We start from the raw sequence: 16018 nt of genomic DNA, 5'->3' as shown, positions 1-16018 counted from the left end.
ACCTAATGATTTAACAACTCATTATAATGTAAAACAATCACTAAATTAAATTGAAAACACAAAATTAAAGTAAAAATAAAAAATAAAACCAAAACACACCAAAACATTTAGTACCGGTTGGTGTTACCAACCGGTACTAATGTCCTACGCGCCCACGGAGCTGGCTCGTGCCACGTGGTTGCCCTTTAGCACCGGTTCGTGCTGAACTGGTACTAAAGGGGGGGGGCTTTAGTGCCTACAATTTAGTGCTGGTTACCGAACCGGCACTAAAGCCCCTTACGAACCGGTGCTATTGCCCGGTTCTGCACTAGTGTTATAGGCACTCTTTACTGAAAATCGTCCATTCTTCTCCGGGAACCATGAGATAAAATCGCAACGTTGCCTTGGGGACGTTCTTATTTTCAGTATGTGATCCACATCCATTTGCTAAAAATGCTGTGACAACCTATCCATCCTCCATGCACCATTCCCGTCCAAAAAGTCAGAGACTCGATTTAGGCGGGACGTGCGCTTTGGAGTTATAGGTCTGAACGAAGATGCTCTCGGTATCCATGGATCCCTCCATGTTCTTATACTTGAACCATTACCCACTCGCCAAATAACTCCTGTCTTTAGTAACTCGAGGCCATGTAATATACCCTTCCAGACCGCCGACCCCTGGTTAGGGAAAACCGTATCTAAAAGGCTGCCTGAGGGAAAGTACTTGGACTTCAACAATCTGGCACATAGACTTTCCGGAGTATCAATGAGACACCAAGCTTGCTTAGCAAGAAGCTCCTGGTTAAACGCCCTCATATCTCTGAACCCCATACCACCCATTGACTTTGGTAATCTCATTTTATCCCAACTGAGCCACGCCATCTTGTTTTTTTCCATTCTCAATACCCCACCAGTACTGACGCATAAGCCGGGTTAACTCGTCACGTACTGAAGCAAGGAGTTTAAAAACACTCATGACATAAGCTGGGATCGCCTGGGCAACTGATTTTATCAGGATTTCCTTATTACCAGATGACATATACTGTTTGCTCCAGTCAATCAATCTCTTCCTTAATCTATCTTGTACCGTTTCAAACTTTCCTTTGTTCATTCTACCTTCAGGCACTGGCAAACCAAGGTATTTAGGCTCAAAAACCTCTTGTTCAATTTCCAGAATTCTCTTCACTTCATCCACCACCGCAGGTAAGCAGGATTCTGAGAAAAGGATGGAACACTTTGCTGGATTAATTAGCTGGCCCGTGGCCAACGCATAGATGTTCAACAAACCTTTCACCATGTGTGCCTGCTGTTCTGAAGCTTCAAAAAACAAAAGTGAATCATCTGCAAATAGTAGATGAGAAATCTCCGGGGCCCTTCTACAAATCTTCACCCCTCTAAGACCATCCTCATTCATCGCTTTATTTAACAGAGCCGATAATGCATCAGCAATGAATAGGAAAAGGAAAGGGGACAACGGGTCACCTTGACGTAGCCCTCTCGACGGGGTGAAAGACTCTAAGATCTTGCCATTGAACTTCACCGAATATGTTACGGAGGAGACGCAGGCCATAACTCAGGCAATCCAAGCAGGTGAAAAACCCCATTTGTGTAAGGCCTTCTCCAAAAAACCCCAATCGACTCGGTTATATGCTTTAGATAAATCGAGCTTGTAGGCACAAAAAGCAGGGTCATTTTCCTTTAGAGACTGAATATGATGTATGCATTCGAAAGAAATTATTGAATTGTCTGTGATAAGTCTCCCAGGAACAAAAGCACTCTGATTTTCAGCGATCAACTCCCCCAGTAGGGGTCTCAACCTATTCACCATAAACTTCGAAACAATTTTATAAACCACATTGCACAGACTGATTGGGCGAAAATATTTCAATTCTTGTGGGTGCTGAATCTTCGGGATCAACACGATCGCCGTTTCATTAACCCCCTCCGGCATAGTACCACTCACAAAGAATTTTTGTACTGCACCAATGATGTCCTTTTTCAAATCGTTCCAGTTTCTCTGGTAAAACTGGGCCGGAAAGCCATCAACACCCGGGGCTTTTAGTGGTCCGATTTGGTATAACGCATCCGAGATCTCCACTTCTGAATATGGAGTATCAAGAGCCATGTTCATTTCTTGGCTGACCTTGGGAAGAATACAGTCCAGAACCGCAGAATAATCAAGGGTAGGATCCTTAGTATAGACTTCCTGAAAATATGAGGACGCCATTCTCTCCATATCAGTTGGTGCATTACACCAAGTCCCATCTTCTCTACGTAGACGTTGGATATAATTCCTCCGCGCCCTCCACACTGCCCGGCGATGGAGATACTTAGTATTGCGTTCCCCCTCCTTAAGCCACGTGATCCGTGACCTTTGGAGCCACATCATCTCCTCCCGGTAGAGGAGCTCATCAAGTTGGTTCATCTTGAGCCGAATTTGAGATCGATCAGCCCCATCCAACTGTAACTTCGCTAGCTGACCTCGCAATGCCTCTATCTCCTTTAACACGTTGCCAAAATTTGCCCTGCTCCATGCCTTTAGATCCTTCATGAGATTTTTCAGAGCTTCGGCGACCGAACCCAGATCGCCTAGTTGAGGATTTCCAGCCCATGATCGCGACACCACCTCTGCCAGAGCCGGGTGTCTTTCCCACATAATTTCATAACGTGGTGCTTGTCCATGTTGCTTTGCCATCTGAACCCCGCCCATGCGGATTAGGACTGGGCTATGGTCAGAGCACGATGTTGCTAGATGGATCACCTGTGTAGAAGGGAAGAGGTCACGCCACGCCTCATCCGCACAAGCGCAATCCAGTCTAACTTGCACATTACGATTTCCTTCCTGTCCATTATTGTATGTGTAAGGAATGCCTGAAAATCCCAGGTCTTCTAGTTCAAATAGAAGCAAGCAGTCCCTGAAGGCTAGCATTTGCGTTTCTGATCTCAGCGTCCTAGAAAGATGCTCCTGTTGCCACATAGCTTCATTGAAATCGCCACAAACTAACCATGGATCCTGCGAGCTTGCCCTAAGCCGAGCCAGGTGATCCCACATTAAGTGTCTATTCTCTGTTCTAGGCTCTCCATACACAAAAGTTCCTCTCCACGAGGATCCACCTCCCACATCATCAACAAGAACATCAATATAGCGGCTGCAGGAGTCCAAGACAGTCACGTTCAGGGCTTCATCCCAAAAGAGACCTAAGCCACCACTTCTTCCGTTCGAACTCACTCCATGGAAACCCTTTAATCCCAACCTCCACTTCAGCTTTTCCATTCTCACTACATCTTGTCTGGTCTCACTTAAGAAAACTAGACTAGGGATGTTGGCTTTAGTGAGGGCCAACACCTCTCGAACTGTCCGGCGGTCCCCCCCCCCCCCCCCCGCCCCCCCCCGGCAGTTCCATGCGAGGATATTCATTGTGTCTGACGGTCCTCCTTGAGGGAGGCCACCAATATCTCATTATTTCCACCTTCCTTTGAAACTTTCAGCCTTTTGTTGCTTGAGTCACTGCTGGCAGGCGATTTATTTTTTGTAGCCTCCAACCCGCTACCATCTGTGATAGCCAACGTAGCCTTAGGGGCACCTGAGATGTTGCCAAGCCCCTTCCCAGCCTCATCCATATTCAGACGTTTCCTTGCATCTTTGTCAACCTCCATCCTAGCCACGGCCTGTTTCAGAGGGATTGTCGCCGTATCCTGGGTTTCAGGATCTGAAGCCTCCCTTCTTGGTGCTGACGGAGGTGGCTGGCCATCCCCTTTGCCCGCCGGTCGGGGGCCCGACTGTCTTGCAGGTGCATGCTGTCCTGGTCTAGACGGCCCATCCACATAAAGCCAGTCACCATACTTCATCTGTTTCGTGTCATGTATGCCTTGTCCACACTCCTTATGATCATGACCAATCAGTCCGCAGCCTTTGCAAAAACGAGCTAACTTCTCATAGCGAACAAAGTACACCTGCCTCTCCTTTGCTCGCACAATACTGACAAACTTAGTGAGGGGGCTTTTGATGATATGGTTAACCCTAATCCTCACATAGTCCCCCCTTGTATTGCCATTCAAACGCATCTCCAAAATCTCCCCAGCTCCCTTCAGCAGTTTCTCAACTATGTGATCCTTGCAGTAGGGATCTGGTAACTTGTGAATCTGGAGCCATATGGGCATGTGATCAAACACCACCTCTTCTGCACGACTGAAACCATCGTACTTACACAACAGTACCGCCATGTTGCGGAACAACCACGACCCTTGCTTCATGATCCTCTCCCAGTCACCCAAGCACGCGGCTTGGACGACAAATATGTTCGGTCCGACCGGGCGGAATCTGACTCCCTGCGCTAGATTCCACGCCGCCCGCATCTCCTTGTAAAAGGCTGATGCCAAGAAGGTTTTGTCGGTATGAACCCTAGCAAGGGCTAACCAACGAACGCTCTCTTCGATTTCCGGGTCGTCATCATCAATCTCCACATCATCAAATTCTTCCTCATTGAGATCCAACTGGTCGAAGAAGTTTTCCAGATCGGGATCTGCAGTTGCACCGCCGCCGCCACCATAACCACCCCTACCACCGCCATCGTTGGTCGCCGAGTTCGCATCCGAGGAGGAGGCCATCCCGAACGAGGCGACGTAGTGCAGGGAGAAACCCTGCGAGGGTCGCCGGAAGGAAGCCATCCCGAACGAGGCGACGTAGTGCAGGGAGAAACCCTGCGAGGGTCGCCGGGATCGGACGTAAAACATTGAGGGGACGAGTCGCCTCAGAGGAAGGAAACCCTAGTCGCGAGAGCTAGGGGAAGCAGCGTACTCTCAGTCCTTGTTGATGTTACTTGCTCGAGGAAGCAACAAAGTGCGCATAGTCGAGGCCACCATCAGTCCCCGAGACGGCCCAGGTTAGCGGTCAGCGCGCCGAGGAAATTCCACGAGCCAGACAAGCTAGCCATGGCGCGGCTCTCTCTGTATGTATATTGCCAAGCTCTGCAAGCGACCGGTACCGGCACGTCGTCGACGACCTCATCACTCCCCGCCGGGTTGAGTCAATTAATCACCACAACGATCGATATATGGCCGGACCGATGGTGACCCCCGTTCAACCGGTTTCCACAGGCCAACGAACAAGTTGCGCATGCGCTTGGCACTTAGCACGTACAGCAGGCCGCTATGCTAGTGGTGGAAAATGGAAACGGGTAAGAAATAAAGAAACTCTGGTGGTGGACCTGGAACCAACGTCGGAACGTGTGCTTGCGCCAAACTGCGGGATAGCAGTGCTGAGAATTTGCATATAAAGTGACGACTGTGCCTGGTATAGAATACATACACTGCATTTCGTTGCAACACATACACACCAAGCTAAGATCGTCGATGGCGAAGCAAGGGGTTGCTCCCATGCTTGCCGTGCAGGCGCTGGTCGTCCTTGTTGCCCTCGCAGCATTTCCAGCAGGTACTATATCCATGATTGTTTAAGATGCATCTATACATCTATGCATTTTGTTGTAATCATACATGAAAATATATTTATAGAGCATAAAAGGGTGCAGTGCTTACCGGGCAGCTAATCCGACGATAACTAAACATTTATGCCAGGAATCAGATATTGCTAATTGCTTCATTATTGTATTTTTGACGTACACAAGAAATCAAACTCATTACTAGCTCTTGCCGCACATTAATCTTTTCAGCGCAGTCTATCGGCGTCTGCAACGGCGTGATCGGCAACAACCTGCCGGCGCCCAGCGATGTCGTTAAGCTCTACAAATCCAAGGGCATCAACGCCATGCGGATCTACGAGCCGGAGAGCAACGTCCTCAAGGCGCTCAGCGGCACGGGCATCGGCCTCCTCATGGACGTCGGCAACGGCGCGCTAACCAGCCTCGCCAACGACCCCTCCGCCGCGCCCGCCTGGGTCAAGGCCAACGTCCAGCCCTACCCGGGCGTCTCCTTCCGCTACATCGCCGTGGGCAACGAGGTCATGGACAGCGCCGGCCAGAAGACCATCCTCCCGGCCATGAAGAACGTACAGGCGGCGCTCGTGGCCGCCGGCCTCGGCGGCAGCGTCAAGGTGTCCACGTCGTTGCGGTTCGACGTGGTCATCGACACCTACCCGCCCTCCAACGGCGTGTTCGCGGACCTTGACTACATGGGGCCCATCGTGGACTTCCTGGCGAGCACCGGCGCGCCGCTGCTGGCCAACGTGTACCCCTACTTCGCCTACAAGGGCGACCCGCAGAACATCAAGCTCAACTACGCCACCTTCATGCCGGGCACCACCGTGAACGACGACGGCAACGGCCTGACCTACACCAACCTCTTCTACGCCATGGTCGACTCCATCTATGCCGCGCTGGAGGACGCCAACAAACCGGGGGTGAAGGTCGTCGTGTCCGAGAGCGGATGGCCGTCGGCTAGTGGCTTTGGGGCGACGATGCAGAACGCGCAGGCATACAACCAGGGATTGATCAAACATGTCGGCAATGGCACGCCCAAGAGGCCCGGGCCGTTGGAGACGTACGTGTTCGCCATGTTCAACGAGAACCTGAAGACAGGGGAACCGACAGAGAACCACTTTGGGCTGTTCAATCCGGACAAGTCGCCGGCCTACTCCATTAGCTTCTGAGTACACGACGACCGGTGGATATTCTGTGTCCGAATAAGCTGCGTGGTAATGCAAAATGCATGCACTTCAGTCAACCACTCGTGTGTGTGTTCAATTTATTTTCTTAAATCTCCAATAAAACTAGTAAAAAAAGAAAATAATAGGATTGAATTCCACCTTTTACATGCCATATTTTACGGGAAGATCTTAGGTCCAGCCGGCGGAAAACTCAAACGCATCATCCGCTTTCTATGAACAACACGTGTCCCAAACAAAATATTTCTGCAAATGGCCCTTTGTTGCAAAAAATTCTGCAACATGATCCCCGTTGCAAAAAGGTGAAGAAGAACAAATTTGCAACAAGACCACTATTAAAAAAAAAATCTGCAACATGACCTTTGTTACAAAAAAATTGCAACACGATCTTTGTTGCAAAAAGGTGACTGAGAAAAAAAATTGCAACACGACATTTGTTGTAAAAAAATTCCGCAACAGCACCCTTGTTGCAGGGGGCCTCCTGCAACACCACTTTTATTGCAATGAGTGGTTGTTCACGTGGATAGATCGGATGACCATTACCATGTCCATCCAATGGCTGGAGAGGCGGTGGATCTTTTCTTATTATCCACGGGCCGACGCCTAGCACTTCCGTATTTTACTCTCAATTTTGTGTGTCAATTTTGCTCCATTCTCCCTGTAGTGGCCTACACAGGCCAATAACTCAGCTGCCAAAACAACGTGCAGTCTTTTTTTTCCTTTTCAGTTGTTGAATTCTTTTTATGGTGCTAAATACCTAAAAAACTACTATTAAAATAAAATACACATTAAACAATTACATTATATATTTCAAAATGTTCATAGATATACAAAACTATTCTTTATATATTAAAATAATAATCATATATTAAAAAATGCTTACCATTTATTTTAAAAATGTTCACCATGTTTGAATGAATAAAAATTGTTACCATATATCTTAACTCCTAAGCCATCGCGGCTTGCAAACTGCATGTTCTTTTCCGCAAAACAATCTGGCGTCAGACCCATCAGATATCTTTCCTTCTCCATAAGAAAAGCTCTTCTCCTCCCATCAGTGTTACCGCCGGTCCGTCCCATCTCCGATGACTTCTTGGCCATGGAGGTGTGGAGGATGTCGGTCCCAGGGACGATTCTAGGGGGGGTAACCTGCTTCGCCTCCCCCATCCTCAAGCCCATGTACTAGTACAGCCCATTAGATTTTTTTTGAGTTGGTACAGCCCATTAGATATGGAGCACAAAAATGCCAAACAGGCCATCGTGGAAAACAAAGAGCCCCTGTTAGTTACAGCACGAACGAATCCACATATCGCGAGGTAGTCTGTTCGTTTCCAAGCCGCCACCCGCTGCTGAGATCGAGACTTACCTGGTGGCCGCTCTGATCAGATCTCTCCATCGCGCCACTGTCGATAAGCGGAGAAGGATAGGGGACGTCGGGACAGGGAAGTGTCATCGCGTTGATCCATAGACATGTTGCCCGTTGCCCATTGTCGTCGGCCCGTACACACGGCGGCTGAGCGACAACAATACAAGGGGGAAAGGTAATCTGTTCTCACACGAGATTGGTTCATGCCTTCAAAAACTATAGAAGTATAATCATACAAACTATAAGCATTAATCATCAAGTATAAGATTTTCATTTAAGTATTAGTGCTTGTGAAGATATGAAGAGAAAAAGAGCCGAATCCATACATAAAATTTTCAAACCACTTGGTTCAAGCTCTCAACCACCGAAACATGATGCTACAGTACAATCTAGTGAAGTGAACCAGCCTAATCCTAACTAAGGCTAAAGACTTCCATTGATGCTATGAGGTAAGCAAGAATTGTTTATTTTTCAAGAAATTTATAATTTCTTAATACATGATGTCTATTAATTATTTTCTGTTGATTGCATCAGGTGGTTACTTTTTCAAGCATGCCCCTTTAGAGAAAATGGCGAATATGATGATTCCAAGAACCAAGGTAATAGCCCAAGCGTAATTTAATTGATACGCAAGCTCCTATTGAAAATGTCACTAATAAAATTTGACGAATCTACATCTCTTGTGTCGTTGTCTTTCTATTAGTGCTCAGATTTTCTCTCTTTTTCCTCTTATCACTATAACAGGCTGGTTAATTCTGTTAAGAAATTAGTGGAAAGCGTGTTAACCTAAAAAATCTCTAGTGCCGTTGTCTTCGCCCGCCTATGGTCAAATCCTGGCTGCGTCCTTGGTCGGTCCCCCGCCGGCAGGAGGGACCCGTTCTCGTTCTTGTTAGAGTCAGCGTCTTGGTTGGGGTTGTGTGGCGGCGGCGATGTCCCTTAGTAGGAATGATGTCTCACATGTTTTATCCCCGTCCCCATGGTGTGTCTAGCATCGTTGGAGGGCGTATGGAAGTTTGTCTCCATCGGATCTTGCGGGATTCGGTCGGTGCTAGTCTTCGGGGATCTATTTGAATCTGGTCTTCGTTCGTCTTCGTTTAGGTGTTTACAGGTTTGATCCTTCTGATCTACGACTTTCTTCATTGGCGATGGTTGCTACTCTGGTGCGCTGGTCCTATTGGGCCTTAGCACGACGACTTCCCGACTGTCTACTACAACAAGGTTTACTTGGCTCCGGCGAGGGAGGGGCGATGACGGCGGCGCGCCTTCGGCTCTCTCCAGTGCTTGTAGTCGTCGCTAGGTGGTCCACAGACATGGTTGTAATTTTTACCCTCTGTTGTTCTTTATACTGTCATGATTAAAGATGAATAGATTGAAAGTTTCTCGTTAAAAACAATGAATTTGTTAAAATAAAAAAATAAAATAAAACTAAAAACTAAAAAAGAAAGGAAAAAAGAAAAAAAAACATCAAAAACCTAAACAAACCAGAATAAAATATAAATAATATAAAAACCCTTTGAAAACCCAAAACCCAAAAGGAAAAATGAGAAGAGAAATAAAGAAACGGTAAAACTGGTGTGCACAACTGTACCGCCACTACCGGACTCGCGGTCTATGCCTACGACCAGGGGCCGTCGGCATAGGTCCTTTGTCGTCGGCATAGATCTATGCCTACGGCTGCCGTCGGCATAGACCCGTCGGCGTAGATATCGTCAGCGTAGTCTTGTCAGACCGTCGGCGTAGTATAGCCGTCGGCATAGGGGCCTATGCCGACGGACGGGGTCAGCCGTCGGCATAGTTTAGCCGTCGGCAGTGTTTTTCCGTCTGACGGCAACGGACGGCGCCGTCAAAAGCGCGGGCGAGTCATGGGACGCCATGTGGCAGAGGTACGCCGACGGCCTAGCCGTCGGTGTACCTCTGCCACGTGGCGTTCCGTGGTACTCCTGGTGGCAGTGCTATGCCTACGGCAAAGCTGTATGCATAGATGGAATCTATGCCGTCGGCATAGATACGGCAGAATTCTGGTGGGCGCCGTGCCGCGGATCGGTGACGTGGCAGATATGCCGACGGCTGCCGTCGGCATACCGTCGGCATACCTACGCCGCGGATCGGTGATGTGGCATGCGGAGATATGCCGACGGCCGCCCATCCCGACCGTCGCCATAGGTTTGACGGCGTTAGCCGCTAGTCACGGGCGGGGTCGCCGGGCCCACAGTTATATCGACGGCTGATTTATGTCGACGGCTGCTGTCGGCATGTCTGCGGCTAGGTCGACGGCCGTTCTGTGCCGACGGCGGCCGTCGGCATAGATCCACGTAACCCGACGGCCAGTGTAAGCCGACGGCCAGGACTGGGCTGTCGGCATATCTCAAACTAGGCCGACGGCAGCCATAGGCATAGGTTTGGCCGCCAGAGTATGCCCGTTTTCCGGTAGTGCGCCCCGGCGCTTTGCAGCGACACAACTTTCTCTCCCGTTAGGCCCTATACAATGCAAGGTGCTTGGAGTAGATGCTTAGAGAAATAAAGCAATTTTTCTCTAAGCACTGGTGCTTATTTGTAGAGAGTAGATGCTTAATTAAGCGTCTATCATGTAAAAATAAACATCGATGCTTAAAAAACTCAGTTTATTTTACTAAGCATCTCCCTAAGCACCTTCCATTGTACACGGCCTAAGCCACGAACAGGGCGAAGAACCGTTTTCCCATCCTCAACCAGTTTTCTCTCTCGTAAGCCACGAACACGGTGAAGAACCGCTTTCCCATCCTCAACTGACAGCGCGGCGTAAATCTACAAGGACCCATGTAGGTTACTCCATACCACACTAGTTGAAAAGTTTAGTACCATACCACACTAGTTGAAAAGGACTTAGACCTTTTTATAAGGAATTCGCTTTTACATGATATGAAAACTTGAGAAGAGAAGTGGTTATGTACGCTCCTCCTCCGCCGCTCGCCACGTCGCGCCGCGCCGTGTGTTGCGGGAATGAGCCTAGCCGAGCCGAGCTCACACCTATGCACTTATTTTTGCTTGTCAGGAATGGAGAGTCTTTGATAGTCGGGCCATGATCTGAGATGTCAGATCATGGGCTGCTGTTAATGATTCAGACATGGGTCCAACCCACGTCTCTTCACTCGGCCACGCCTATATATTGGAGGCGTCGGTCAACCCTAGCCGCCACAAAGAACATATCACATCTGCTCCACGGTCACGGTCAGTCCTTTTGCTGCCGCCGGTGATCCCTCCCGTTCACCGCGCACACGGTTAACGAGAGAGTAGTCCTCCGAAACACTGGCTCTCCAGATTCTGTACGGGAGGGAGGCAATTAGGTTTTTGTGAAGCGACTGTTACGCGACTGCTCACTGCCGTTCGTCCACATCCACTGCATTGTCTACGTTCCGCGTCATCACCATGTCCACCGCCAATGATGTCGATCGTTCCGCCACCGAGAAGAAGACCGCCGCGGCTTCTGACTGGCCTACTGAAGGGTATAACTCATTTACCCCGCTGCTGTTCCTTTCTGTCTTGACAGTACTAGTTGTGCACGTAGATATTTCTACTATATGTCTAGTATATGCTTATCTAGATTGTAATCAGTATGTTATTAATTCTTTCAATTCAATGTTCATGATTTATTCACAGATTAAATTAACCGAAAAATTGCTAATATACTCGACAAGATGTAGCATTGTTAAAAACCATCTGGATGCAATCCGCCAAAAAAATAAATCTTCTGGATGTAATTTAGCAATTCTGAAACAGAAATTTCTGGTATTTTCCAATAACCGGTTCGGCCATCCGCAATGCCGGGTGAAAAAAATGTGTACCAGAGAAAAATCCTCGTGGAAACCAAACTGTGATCTCTGGATTCACGTGCAGCGCCAGAATTGATCACACCCAACAGAACTAATAGTAGCTATGATGGGCAGAATTCAGTTGGAACGATACTAGGCTACTTAGCTATGGTACACCGTACCGTGCCGCGACGTGGACAGTGTTCCGCCCGTCCAGTCCTTAAATGGATGCTGGCACTTGGCAGAGGCTTTCAACTCTACACCACCATTGGCGGCTGCCACGCTCCTCCATCTCGACCAATTCGGTCCTGTCCGTGCAGGTGCAGGTGCCCTTGCAACGCTGCAGCAATGGCGTCCGTCTCCTACCTCGAGCTTACTCTCGCCTCGCTCTGCTTCGTCTTGTTTTACTGCTTCCACGTCAGGTCCAAGCGCAATAACCCAGCGCTCCCGCTGGACTGGCCGCTGGTGGGCATGCTCCCGGCGCTCTTCGCCAACCTGCCGCGCCTCCACGACTGGGTCACCTCCGTCCTCGTCGCCAGCCCGCTCAGCTTCCGCTTCGCCGGCCCGCCGCGCTCAAGGATGCAGCTCTTCACCACCGCCGATCCGGCCAACGTTCGCCACGTCTTCACCTCCAACTTCCCCAACTACCCCAAGGGCCCCGAGTTTGCCCAGATCATGGACATTTTCGGCGGTGGTATCTTCAACGCCGACGGCGACTCCTGGCGCCGCCAGCGTGCCAAGGCGCAGCTGCTCATGTCCGGGCCTCGGTTCCGAGCCTTCGTGTCCCGCTGCAGCCGCCGCAAGGTCGAGCGCGACCTGCTCCCGCTGCTAGCCCGCGTCGCAGGCGTCGGCGCCGGCGAGTGCGACCTGCAGGACGTGTTCCTCAGGCTCACGTTCGACATTACAACCACACTGGTCTTCGGCGTCGACCCTGGCTGCCTGGCCGTCGGCTTTCCGGAGGTGCCATTCGCGCGCGCCATAGATGACGCCATGGATGTGATCGTCGTCCGCAACTTGCTCCCGCTGTCGTGGTGGAAGCTGCTGCGGCGGCTCGGGGTCGGGTACGAGCGGAAGATGGCGCTGGCCTGGCGCGACATCGACCGGTTCATCGGCGACACGATCGCCAAGCGGCGGCAGGCGGTGAAGGCCAGAGGCGGGATCGAGGACTCCGCGGACCTGCTCTCCTCCTACATTGACGACGACGACGACGACGCCGGCAGCGGCACGGTCGTCGACGTATTCCTCCGGGACACGACCATGAACCTTATGATCGCCGGCCGGGACACGACCGGGTCGGCGCTGACCTGGTTCTTCTACCTCCTCACCAGGAACCCGGGCGTGGTGTCCAAGATCCTCGCAGAGCTCGACACCATCAAGACCACCACCACCACCCTGGACGGCATGGTGACCTTCGACCCGGACGAGCTCGGCCGGCTGGTGTACCTGCACGCGGCCCTGTGCGAGTCGCTCCGGTTGTACCCGCCGGTGCCGTTTGAGCACAAGGGCGTGGTCGCCGCCGAGGCGCTGCCGAGCGGGCACGAGGTGCGGCCAGGGGACAAGATCTTTGTGTCGCTGTACGCGATGGGGAGGATGGAGGCCGTGTGGGGCAAGGACTGCCGGGAGTTCCGGCCGGAGCGGTGGATCGGGGAGGACGGCAAGCTGCGGTACGTGCCGTCGTACAAGTTCATCTCCTTCAACTCCGGGCCGCGGACCTGCCTCGGCAAGGACATGGCGTTCGTGCAGCTCAAGGCCGTGGCGGCCGCCGTGGTGAGGAACTTCGAGGTGGACGTCGTGCCGGGGCACGTCATCGAGCCCAAGATATCCATCGTTCTCCACATGAAGAACGGCTTCAAAGCCAGGATCAAGAAGAGGCAGGTGATGAAGATCTGATCCAGAGTTAAAGTTAGGCTGGGTGCGCGCGCGCTCCCTGTCTCCATCGTAACAGGCTCATGAATATTTCGAATAAAAATCTAGAACAATATCTGTATCTTTATCTTTACCTTTTTATTATTATTAAAGGGAATAGGTATTCTTGATTTGGTTTAGTCCTTTTTGTTTGGTTTACACACGCTAAACAATTTGGGCCAGGTACTTGTATGTTGATGGGTCTTTTATGTGCTTTCATAGAGATCGCGAAAAATAATTGGGTCAAAATAAATCAACATTGTGGGACAATCTATGCACCTTTTATATTTACTAACCCAACTCGCTCTAAATATACGAGTGACAGTCATCATATTTAGGGCGAGCTAATTAAGCGAATGAGCTAATAAAGGAAGGATTGTAGACTTAAATAGAATATTTAAATGGATGTGATTAATTAAAAAAAGGATTATGGGTAAATCGGTGGAATAACTAAAAAAAGAATGTGGTGTTAATAAATTGTAGAATATTTAAATGGATGTGGTTAATTAAAAAAGGATTATGGGTAAATCGGTGGAATAACTAAAAAAAAGTTTGTGATGTTAATAATTTTTACATGAAGGATTTGAGGTAAAAAGTAGGATACTTAAAAGGAAGGATCCAATGTGTTGGGGCTACTAAATTAGAAAAGGAAGGATTTGATTCCCGACTAAAACGGATGAGGACGTCATGGTAATTAATGAAAGGATTATACTTGAATGCTATTAAAAATGATTATACTTAAATGGAATCAGTGGGGGATTATCCCCGGCAAAGAAAATATGAACATGGCTAAATTGCAACGTATTTTTTTATGTTCATTTTGTAAAAGAATGCTACGTTGCAGCATGTTCTTTATAGTTAATCCGGTGCTGTAGGACATTATACTTGCACAAAATATCAATTTTTCCCGTTACAACGTACGGGCATATGTGCTAGTAATAATAAAGGACGGAGGCTTTCATAGTTCTTCATCCGTCGTCGTTTTATATTCATCAATTTTGTGTTAAATTGTAAACGGGTGTGTCTAGGGCACATCTAGATGTGCTCTAGTTATTGCACATCTAACTGAGTGAATCAAGCATATAAAAAGGAAAAGGAAAAAAAATCCACACGAATCTCGATGTAAGATCAATGACATAAAATTTAGATGTGCAATACTTATGATACATCTAGATGTGCTTTAACAAAACTGTAAACATACAAATTGACGGGTCAAATTTGAAAGGATATATGAACGTTTCGCAGAAACCTGACCAGCTAGGTCCAATCGGAAAAAACAAACATGCAAACTAGTAGACCAGGTAGGAGTCGTAGCGATCGACCTGGCAAGATAATTATGAGCTAGCTAGGAGTCCTAAAAATCAACCTGGCCGAAGAATTAGGTTAGTTCTATATTCATCAGTACTCCTGCAAGTCGGCTTGCCTGGCGCGTATATATGTAACTTTAACATAACTAGGAAACTTATCCCAAAATACAAGGAGACCAGATGCTTTATAAATTATAATCCACTCGATTTTCTTTGGAGGAAGTTTAGCGCCGTCGAGCGAATAAAACCGAGCGCCGGTGAGATTATAACTAGATGAGGCGGTAGATGCGAACGGTGGTGTGTGTCACCCAGCTCGAAGCATGCGAGGAAGACAAGCAGGACGACGTTGGAGCCGAGCGGGACGCCGGAAAGATTATATGGGAAGAGGTGGCAGACGCCGATGACTGACCCAGGCGAGGAAGACGTGCAGGATGTGTGGGGTGGTAGCCGGGGATCCGAAGAGGATTCCTGAGGGCCGCGCGAGCATGACCAGATCGTCACCGAGTCGGATCGGTCGCTTCATGTTGCTGAGCTATCAGAGGACGATGCAGAGGCTCGGGTCGAAGGCGGCCATGGTGGATGGATTGCCGGTGGCCACGCGAGAAAGAGGAAGTATCCAAGGCTTGGAAGCCGGCCATCCGGGTCGATCTGCCGGCGCAGCGGCCAGCCGGTCGGGAGGTTCAAGGTGAGCGGGTTGGGTGGGTCGTCGGCAGTCACGCGAGGGAGCTCATGTGGCGAGGCTCAGTGCGCGAGATGCCGCAGAGCAGTGGTGCAGCGAAGCGGTGACCACGATGGTAGAGCGTTGGGGAGAGAGATCGGTTAGGGGAGGCCCAATGCTGGCGGAGGCACGAATTAAGGTGGAGCTCGAGCACCACACGGCGAGCGACAAAAGGAGTCGCACGGCTTTGTAGCGACTGCGGTGGTGCCGTTTGATCTGAGTGTTAGGAATTCATTAATTAGGTTAATTAACTATTAATCACTGCTATGTCGGTGCCACTTTTGGCAACTGCCTCCTTTTGTAACCGCCTTGTAAACTGGGTATATTTCCCCAATC

General features: G+C 49.5%; 2 protein-coding genes across 2 annotated transcripts; both read left to right on the top strand.

Annotated features, from left to right (window-relative positions):
• Positions 1-5250: 5250 nt before the first annotated feature.
• On the top strand, positions 5251-6657 carry LOC125546010 (glucan endo-1,3-beta-glucosidase GIII-like). Its single transcript, XM_048710084.1, has 2 exons — positions 5251-5410; positions 5649-6657. Exons 1-2 carry the CDS (start codon positions 5332-5334, stop codon positions 6581-6583), a joined length of 1014 nt encoding a protein of 337 aa, XP_048566041.1. The 5' UTR covers positions 5251-5331; the 3' UTR covers positions 6584-6657.
• A 5368-nt stretch (positions 6658-12025) lies between these two features.
• On the top strand, positions 12026-13797 carry LOC125549267 (noroxomaritidine synthase 2-like). The gene has a single exon (XM_048712716.1). It carries the CDS (start codon positions 12101-12103, stop codon positions 13640-13642), a length of 1542 nt encoding a protein of 513 aa, XP_048568673.1. The 5' UTR covers positions 12026-12100; the 3' UTR covers positions 13643-13797.
• The last annotated feature ends 2221 nt before the right edge of the window (positions 13798-16018 follow it).

This window comes from Triticum urartu, chromosome 3 (genome assembly GCF_003073215.2).
Source record: "Triticum urartu cultivar G1812 chromosome 3, Tu2.1, whole genome shotgun sequence".
Classification (NCBI taxonomy): Eukaryota; Viridiplantae; Streptophyta; class Magnoliopsida; order Poales; family Poaceae; genus Triticum; species Triticum urartu.
The sequence above is the reverse complement of the archived record's forward strand: the minus strand, read 5'-3'. Positions and strand labels throughout refer to the sequence as shown.